At 36.2% G+C, this 10,464-nt stretch overlaps 1 protein-coding gene across 5 annotated transcripts in view; it reads right to left on the bottom strand.

Moving 5' to 3' along the window:
• Positions 1-10,464, bottom strand: part of ZDHHC17 (zinc finger DHHC-type palmitoyltransferase 17) — a 143,404-nt gene that overhangs the window by 51,211 nt on the left and 81,729 nt on the right. For 4 of the 5 annotated variants that reach the window (XR_005370377.1, XM_038558507.1, XM_038558510.1 and 1 more), the window contains exons 15-16: positions 9,815-9,972; positions 8,998-9,092 (exon numbers count right to left, since the gene is read on the bottom strand). Coding sequence is in view for 4 of the 5 variants with exons in the window: in XM_038558507.1 (XP_038414435.1) it covers positions 8,998-9,092; positions 9,815-9,972 (253 nt within the window). In the remaining variant the exon portion in view is untranslated. Of the gene's footprint in view, positions 1-3,291; positions 6,177-8,997; positions 9,093-9,814; positions 9,973-10,464 lie in introns of those variants that run through there. The other variant, XM_038558508.1, reaches the window with a different exon arrangement.

The raw sequence follows: 10,464 nt of genomic DNA, 5'->3' as shown, positions 1-10,464 counted from the left end.
CAATTGAGACAGCCACTTGTAATAAAAATTAAATTGGGAGCCACAACAAAACAGTTACTACAGAATTGTAAAATTAGTTACCAGTGACTCCCGGAGGAGAATAGAGAACTTGGCTTTGGGTAGACTGCTCTGGGATGAATCACCTTCGATATCTGGATGTTAGGTCAATAGGGCAGCCCCCAAAGCAATCCAAATGTGATATTAAAATGCCATATGGAAGTATTGCTATCAACCTGTATCGAGGTATAAATATGTATATATAAATATATGAATCACACACTAGCACGTTGAAGGCCTGGAGAGCCTGTAGTTGAGAAGCCTGCTTGCTTGCTTTCTGTTTTAACTTCAGAGCCTTACACCAAATTAGTTGGCCATGGAACCACTAACACCTTAAGTGCTGGGCAATGTTGGTCTGAATCATTGGTTCTCAAATTTTTTTAAATCTCAGGATGCCTTTACATTCTTAAATTATTAAGGGACCCCAAGGAGCTTTAGCTTATGACCAATTACATCTATCAGCATTTTCCATATTAGAAATTAAAGAAATGTATTAACTCAGACTTCTACTTAAAGCAAAGTGAAAACAACAGGGCCAGATTTACCCTCTCACTTGAAACAACCAAAACCACAAGTTACATGGAAAAAAATATGGTTTGTAAACACTGGACAGCAGGCAACAACGAACAGTTACAGGCAAAATGAGACCAGTCCCAGGATTAACAAAGCTTACTGCTTTAGGGAGTTTCCAGGCTGTAGCTGTGGCACAAAGAGGGAGAACACCGGTGGGGCTGGAAGGCACTGAGTGGAGACTGAGCTGAGCCCGGAGGGACCCCGGCAACTCGAGTTTGAGGGACCGGAGAGAGCTGCACAGGAAACCACACGCATGCAGACTACGACCAGCGGAGGGCTGAATCGTGCATGCATGTGAGGTAACACCCAAGACCAGAGAGCAAACTAACTGCAAGACCTAGACCAACGTCTGGTGCTTAAGGAGCTGAGAATAGAGCCGGTTCATTCCCACCAGTGAGATGGGAAATACGAGTCGTGCTGTTTCAGACGGAGCACACAGGTCTTGCCTCAGCAATGGGGACTAATTAAAACAAACTGACCACCACTGGGGTCCTGCCTATCAAGTCTTGCTTAGTAATAAATCCTGAAAGGCCTGGAGCTTCTAAGTAAGTGCGTTTCAGAACAAAGCTCTGCACTTTTTGTAGGAATACAGAAATACCTAGCATCCAGTTCACAGTGTCTGGCATCCAATCAAAAATTACTAGTCATGGGCAGCCCAGGTGGCTCGGCGGTTTAGCGCCACCTTCAGCCCAGGGCGTGATCCTGGAGTCCCGGGATCGAGTCCTGTGTCGGGCTCCCCACATGGAGCCTGCTTCTCCCTCTGCCTGTGTCTCTGCCTCTCTCTCTGTCTCTCATGAATAAATAAGATCTTTTAAAAAAACGTGGATCCCTGGGTGGCTCAGTGGTTTGGCGCCTGCCTTGGGCCCAGGGTGTGATCCTGGGGTCCCGGGATCAAGTCCCACGTCGGGCTCCCTGCGTGGAGCCTGCTTCTCCCTCTGCCTGTGTCTCTGCCTCTCTCTGTCTCTCTCACGAATAAATTAAAAAAAAAAAAAAAAAAAAAGATGAGTTGATCAGTGAGCTGTAGGACAATCCCAAGTGGCCTAATACATGTGTAACTGGGGTTTCCTGAAAAGCCGGGGGTGGGGGTGGGGAGGGAAAGCAAATATTTAAAGATATAATGACTGAGAAATTTCCAAATCTGATGAAAACTGTAAACCTACAGAACCAAGCTGAACCAACAGCAATGAGGCTTTCTGATGCTTTGAATGGGAACAGTCCCTCCTTCTGAGTACTAGAAACATGGCTGTCTATTAAAATGTATTTTTTTCAATCCAAATAAATGTCTGATGATAGATATTCTGAGCAAAAAATTCATACTCCAAAGGCAAAAAAATTTTAAAAGGCACATCTACTAGTTTCCTGGAGTTTGTGACTTAGCCAACCTAGATCAAGGAACATTTTGAATATTCCACTTGGATGTACAGACTTAGCCGACCTAGATCAAGGAACGTTTTGAATATTCCACTTGGATTTACAGACTTCTCTATTTTATACATCACATAAAGATATTTAATAACTCTATACCAACAACTTTGTGGAACTGAAATTTTCTTTTTGACAAGAAGCTAAGACTTCCTGACCTGATATGTATCACTGGTTTCCAGTTATCTCTAAAACTTAGAACCAGATATCCTTATCATAGATGGCCTGCTGTAGAATTTGCTTCATTTTTACTTTTGTTCAAAATATTGTTACCTGAGCTCTATAAAGCTCTGGAGGGATCACTTCAAGTATCATAAGATAATCGTGAAATGAGTATTAGTCCAATCTGAAAATATTTACTATGACTGGGTTCTCAATTAAACCATAAACAATCCTGTGAACAGGAAGCAAAGAGTTCCTTCACAATTTTTGCTTTCTAAATTCCCCAATAAAGAAGTTGTCCTGCACAGCTTTTCAAGTAACTGAGATCAATGTTTGGTAGGTTTCCTTTTCCAAAATTTTACCCTGGTGTCTTTAGACAGCACTTAGATTTAAAATCTGGAGATTTAGGGACGCCTGGGTGGCTCAGCAGTTGAGCGTATGCCTTCGACCCAGGGCGTGATTCCAGCGGTCTCAGGATCGGTCCCGCGTTGGGCTCCCTGCCTGAAGCCTGCATCTCCCTCTGCCTGTGTCTCTGCTTCTGTGTGTGTCTCATGAATAAAGAAGTAAAATATTTTAAGAAGGAATAAAATAAAATAAAATTTGGAGATTCATACAGTCCCTGAGCATCCTAATACTCTATGGAATCCAAAATTCTTAAAGAAAAATTTATTCCTTTTATTTAAAAAATACTAATTACAGGGCAGCCCCAGTGGCACAGCGGTTTAGCGCTGCCTGCAGCCCAGGGCATGATCCTGGAGACCCTGGATCGAGTCCCACGTCCGACTCTCTGCATGGAGTCTGCTTCTCCCTCTGCCTGTGTCTCTGCCTCTCTCTGTCTCTCTATGAATAAATAAATAAAATCTTCATAAAAAAACACTAATTACATACACACAGTATTGGATTTCTTGAAGGAATACTATCACCACCTTCTACTTTTGCTAATTTCTAGTCCTGCTACTTGATTCCTAGTTGACCCAGATATAAATACACAAAGAATCTTTCCGTATCACAGGTACCACTCCCAGAGTGTCCTCAGTTTCTTGACGTGAACTGAGTGAAATAACAGGCAAGCACACATTTAAGAGTCAATATTTATTCTGATTAATATTTTACAAAATTTTGACAGATTTAATTTATGTAAGGAGAACTAATTTATTAAACACTTTACAGGTTTTTCTTTCCACAGAGTAACACGGTAAGTAGCAAAATAATACTTGGCACAGTTATAAATAAAATATAAAATAAAAATACCCATAGCTTAAGTATAACGATGCAGTTTTATGCCTATTAACATTTCAAATGAATTCCTGGGAACAACAAAAAATATGAAGGGGAAAAAAACCTCCAGAGAAGTAATTCATGTCCGAGGTTGAGAAATAAGTTCCTATTTGCTAAAAGTATCCAATTAAGCTGCTATGAACTATTCCCAAAAGGGTCACCTTCATACACAACTTTAGAACTGGGTTAAGCTGGATCCACACACAGGACTTACAAAATAAGTAAACAGACGGTACGGTACACTGCTGCATAGTTGGCTCCTGACCATCTGACCATCTCTAAGTTACAGATTTCACTGGTACTGTGAGATGGTTAGTACTAAAGCATTAACATTGCTAATATTTTCCATGTACTTATAGATCTAAAGTATTTAACTGAAAGACATCTCTTTTGCACTGAAAAGAATATTGTACCACAAAGAAAGAACATGGTAACAACACTCTTATCCAAACTCTGAGAATCCCACCATTGTATTCGACTGTTAATAAAAATGTATTCAATAAAAATTGCAACTGAGTCTTCATGTGAAGTGGCTCAAAATACAAAAAATTAAAACAAATTCTAGCCTTTTATAAATAACTTTGAATTTAAAAATTATCTAAAATTTCCCCCAATTAGTAGTCAAAACTAGCAGAGACATTTGTAAAGTTAACCAATTTTTTACATTCTATGACAAAATGGCACAATGCTATTGCCACCCCACACCCATCTTTTCCCTTTTCAAAAATAAAGTACGTATGCCAATTTTCTAATATTAAAACACTCAAATACACTAAAGGTAATCTTTTCGATGTGTGACTTATGGTCAAAGAAACTACTATATAAAAATGTACTTGGAAATACTGAACATCAACTATATACAGTTTCACTGCTCCTCTTACTAAGGCAAGGGGCGGGTATACCACTAGATTGCTTTAATACCTGTGATCTGCTTTTTACAGAGAATACTAATTTTACCAAGCATCAGACATGCAGTGAACTTGCAGGGTATAAATGCCTATTAACAGCAATATTGAACATCACTAGAAGCTCATTAGTTATCTCCCTTTTCTTTTTGGTTGGATAAAATGAAATGAGCAGCTTTAAATACACTAACACATATAGACACAAAGAGAAAACTATTTGATAAATTATTTATATACAGATACACAATCTTTACACTGGTCTAGGATCTGTCAGCAGTCCGACCACTCTTTTCCCACCCTCCCCCCAAGCCCATTCCCTCTCACAGGTTTCCCACAGGTTGCTTGAACCACAGTTTGCTACAGCACTTAAGAGGACTAACCCAAGTCTCACTCTGTAAACAATATTTATGGAAGCAGTGACTAACAGTTCACCGTGAGAGTATGGAAATGCTGCAACAAAAACTGATCAGTGCATCACATTTAACAGTAAGAAAATCTTTCTGAAACTGTTTCAGACAGCATTAACAAATTTCAAAACATTCAATATTGGGAAAATTGAAATAATCTTGAGGATTAAATTCTTTCAGATAGGTCATTTTTTAAAAACCAGAATATACCATTAGCTTTTCTTTTATTCGCATGTGCTATATGTACAGAGATCATGCTCCATCTTTAGCTAAACTCCATTATTTTGTCTACAATTTATTTTGCAGCTCAGAATTCTAGAAGTATATCCATTTATCTCTATTACTGAGAATTTTGCATTAACTTATTTGTTCTGCCTTGAAATTACCTCAACTCTTAAAAATTGGACTGTTTGTGCACATCAAATTAAATTCTAATTTATGCTTTACTGGATAGTATGTGCTAGTATAACATTCTATGAGGTGTATCATGCACTTAGTAGGGCTTTTTAAGTTTGAACAAAATAACATGACTTACTATACTCATGCAAGTGCTTTATTATCAGACCATAAAACCTCAGAGCAAGGTTACTACAAATTATTTCACTGAACTAGAAATATATCAGCATTGCAACAGCTGATGGCGATAAAATATTGTTAGCACATATTTTTGTGAACATTATTTTCTTGTGCCCTTGAAGACATATTACAGTAGATCCCTAATAAAACCACATGATTTTTATCACAGTATTTACATGTACATTCTAAAATGTACATAATACTAGCCTGAATCAATTTGAGACAACTCTCCTGGAATTAAATGCAATAGTCATAGTAGATTGCATCATAAAATTTAGCCGTATACCATAAATTTAGTTTTAGCTAAAATCGAACATTTCTAATCAGTATACCATGTCTGTCAACAGAATAAGTTCACTCTTTCTTTGTGAAAAATGTTATGAGAACAAAACCAAAAAGTTGAGTATGTTGTGAATTCCCACATTAAGAACCATTAAAATTCCTTTAATGATCTTTATTCTTCCCAGAAGTGGCAGTGTGCTCTGTCCATGTTTACTTTTGTTAATAAAAGTGTTGAAAAAAAGACTAAAATTCACTGTTAGCCCTACATATAGCATGCTATTGTTCAAAAAGTGTGGATTCGAGTGTGAGAGAGACACGGACAGACACAATTTTCAGGCACCACTCAGCAATATGCTTCATAGGATAAAGATGTTGCTACACGAGCTGGTACCCAGATCCTGATATTTGGTCATATTCTATTGTATACTGCCTGGTCCAGTCCACGATAACAGGACGAAAGAGGCCACAGCATCGAAATTCAAAGAAGTCTATAATATTCCTCACACATCCATGGCTATAACACCCCCCGCAACAAAAAGAAAAGAAAAAGTCTATTAGTATAATAATTTAATACACGAGTTTAATATAATTTTGGTGTTAAATATATTTTTTTTCTAAACTTAAAAACTCAGGGTACTTGCCAGATAGAACCTGTTTATAACTTTACAAAATATATATGCATTCGTGTTTCTTCATGGCTCTCCCAACACTAATTTTTCTTCTCTCTTTTGCTAGTTTAATGGGTTACACCATGATATTTTAAAGTTATTCAAATCTGCATCTCTCTCATTCCTGTGTCATATGTAACTTTTGATAAAACCTTTCCTTGATGGGTGGCTCTTTGGCAAGGAGACAAACTACATCCAAAATTGAGAATGTAAAGACGAAATAATTACAAATAGCATTCTGAAGCTGGCAATGTATCTAAAAGTTACAATTTAAGAAAAGAAACGTCAAGGATAAGTTCAGGGAATTTTAGGACTTCAAGAACACCTCTGGAAAAACAGTCACAGTTTTACATTTTATATAACAATCATGCCTATGGGAGAATTCTCAAAACTACTCAACTGACTCCTTTATTTTTGCTTTTATTTAAAGGTTTGTATGCTTTCCAGAAGCATGCAATAATTAATAGCATTACAAAAGCTTGAAGGTAGTAGGCAAGTAGCTTGAGTAAAATTTAAAAGTTTTAAGTATTTCATATAATTAGGAAACTACTTCTTAGCATCAGACTAAATAGAAGATTTTATACACACACACACGCACACACACACACACACACAGAAGACAATCTCCTTGATAAATGGTGATGGGAAAACTGGGCAGCCAAGTGCAAAAAAAATGAAATCGGAGGACCACTATTTTACACTATACACAAAAATTAATTCAAAATGGGTTAAAGACTTGAGTGCAAGATTTGAAACTACAGAGCTGCTAGAAGAAAACATGCGGTAAAGCTCCTTGACATAGGTCTTGGTGGTGAAATTTTTAATAGGACACCAAAAGCAAAGGCAACAAATACAAAATAAACAAGTGACACTATATCAAAATAGAAAGATTCTGTATTGCAAAAGAAACCAACAAAATGAAAAGGCAACTACTGAATGGGAAAGAATTTGTGCAGATCATATATCTGATAAGGGATTAATACCCAAAATATATAAAGAAAGAACTCATAAAATTTGAGAGCAAAAAGAAGTCCTACAACTCAAAAGAAAAAAAATCAGAAAATGGGCAAAAGATCTGAAGAGGCATTTTTCCAAAGATCTATAGATGGCCAACAGATACATGAAATGATGCTCAATATCACTAATCTTCAAGGAAATGCAAACCAAACTCACACTGAGATAGTACCTCACACCTGTTAAAACGGCTCTCATCAAAAAGACAAGAAATAACAGGTGTTGGTGAGGCTGTGGAGAAAAGGGAACCCTTGTGCACTACTCGTGGGACGGTAAACTGATGCAGCCACTAGCAACACAGTATGAGGTCCTTAAAAAAATTAAAGATGATGCTACCTACTATATGATCCAGCAATTCCAATTCTGGGTATTTATCTACTCCCCCCCCCCCAAAAAAAAAACCCTCTAAAAATAAAAGAACAAGAAACAAACAGAAAAACCCACACTAACTCCAAAAGATACATGTGCCTTCAAGTTCACTGCAGCATTATTTACAATAGCCAAGACATGGAAACCACCTAAGTGCCCATCAGTGGATGAATGAATAAAGAAATGTGTTGTGTGTGTGCATATGTATGTGCGTACACACACACACATATATGGCACACACATACATACACACAGAATGTTATTCAGCCATAAAAAAGGAAATCTTAACATTTGTGACAACAGGAATAGGCACTGAGGGCATTACTGTAGGTGAAATAAATTAGAAAGATAAAGACAAAAACCATGTAGTTTCACTTATATATGGAATCTAAACAAATAAACAAAAACCAAGCTCACAGAACAGACTGGTGGTTGGCAGAGGAAGAGGGTGGAGTGTGGGCAAAATGGGTGAAGGAAGTCAAAAAGCACAAACTTAGGGCTATAAAATTGGTAAGTCATGGGGATATAATGTAATGACTATGGCTAATAATACTCTGTTGTATACTTGAAAGTTGCCAAGACACATCTTAGAAGTTCTCATCACAAGAAAAAAAATTCTGTGGCTGTGTTTGGTGACAAATGTTAACCAGGCTTATCGTGCTGGTCATTTTGTAATATACACAAATACTGAATCATTATGTAGTACATCTGAAATTAATATAATGTTATATGTCAATTATACCTCAATTAGAAAAAGGAAAAATAAAACTATGCGTATGGATATTTTTGTGTCATGCACAGAGCAAATACAATAATTTGCACTGAGAAGTTTCCCTAAATATGAATTTCAATTATTGTATTTTTTAAATCGTATTTCAATTCTCTGGATACATTTGTCAATGAAAATTTGTAAAAACTTACTGCAAGGTTAAAGCTGAATGTTAATGTATAATGATACATGTTTATCATTATACATTATCATTATATTACTAACTGTTAGTAAATCAATAGCGTTTGGATTGTGCAATGAAGAAAAAAGAATGCTACAAATTTATATACAGTTAATGTGATAATTTTTAAGTTATGGTAAACTAACCACTGCTATGTCTGGAAGAAACCCTAGAATGCAGTAGGATTTATGAGCTCTTTTACATATTGCTAAGCAAAAGAAACGTTTCATATCCTATTGACATACCCAAAAAATATTTCTCTTTGACATATTCACTAGATATTTGCTAACTTATATGCCAAAAGAAAATACTAAATTTATAAACATGTACGTACTTGAATGGGCTTTCAATAGATGTTGTTGTGACTTTAAAGTGCTTGTATCTTCTGGCATTCATTCTTTCATTTGTAGTAATACCTAAACATGATATCTAAGAGGTAAGAAAAAGCAAATCATTAATTCTCTGATGTAAAATAAATATTAATGTAAAATAAGTTAATATTCAAGAGGAATAGGATGGAGAGAAAAATGATGACATTTGTTTTTGCTTTTTCCATGAGGAGATCATCAAACTAGTTTACACGATATCACTTTGACTCCTGTGAAAAGCAGCCAGTTAAATAGGAAAATGTTTAAAAAACAGGTTATCTGGCATTGTACACGGGGAGAGATGGACACTATTTACATAGACCACTTTTCCATCAGCCCCTTAAAAATTTGAGCTTTTAAAAAAATCCTTAATTAAAAAAAGGCTCTTGAAAAATACTGATATTTGTAGATAATAAAACATTCCCAATAAACACAAAACTAATGGCATCATTGATCTAAGCTCACACCTATATCCAAATGGCTCTATCTGAATCAGGAACAGAAGTAAGTTCTGTCAAAAGCAGTACTGAAAAATCATAATGTAAGAACAAAGTTCATAATATAAGAAGGAGAGGGGGAAGGAAAGTGGGAGGTAGAAAGGAAAGGAAAAGAAAGGAAGAGCAAAGGAAAAGTAAAGAAAGAATAAAGGAAGATTAAGAAAAGTGAATTGAAAATTTTAATCCTTGGAAAGTAGAAGTGATTAAGAAAGAGACTTCATTATTGTCTTTTAACAAGGAATGAAGCACTGTTTTTAGTGCACTGAAGAACCAATCACGTACATACCTGGTACATCTGACACATGAGTAATACAGCCACCCACATGAAATGAAAAACACTGTTCAGAAACATCCAAAACATCCAAGGTGAACATGTAGCAATTTGAGTGATATATGTCCAAAATCCATCCTTGGTGTAAGTGGTCTCACAGTGGAGTCCCCAGTCTAAAATGAGGTCAGAAGGTTCACATTTACTCAATAATCATCCAACCACCTCACAAAGGCATCTGATGTAGGCACTGCTTGGAAACCATGATCCAAAAGTCTAGATTTAGCTGATGACTTTGAATGCAAATTTTTATACTCTAAATAACCCCATAATTAGTGAAAAATTAGTATATTGATTAGTGTATAACTGGTGGAAAAACACAGCAAAGACAGAAATGGAAAAACACACCAGCCAATCAAAAAAAAAAGAAAAAAAGAAACAACCCTACAGTACTTTAAGAATACACAGTTTTTATTTGATTGGCATTGCATACATACAATAGTTAATATTACCTTTATACAAACATAAGATGATATGTATATAAGTGATTTTTTTGGGGGGTGGCATATAACACAAGATCACCTTGGTGAGGGAGGGCTTTTTCCAAAAACAAAAATCTCTTCTTTTAGAGATGCTGCCTTAAAAAACTACTGTTGTGAGTACTACTA

Source organism: Canis lupus, chromosome 15, assembly GCF_011100685.1.
Source record: "Canis lupus familiaris isolate Mischka breed German Shepherd chromosome 15, alternate assembly UU_Cfam_GSD_1.0, whole genome shotgun sequence".
Taxonomy (NCBI): domain Eukaryota; kingdom Metazoa; phylum Chordata; class Mammalia; order Carnivora; family Canidae; genus Canis; species Canis lupus.
The sequence above is the reverse complement of the archived record's forward strand: the minus strand, read 5'-3'. Positions and strand labels throughout refer to the sequence as shown.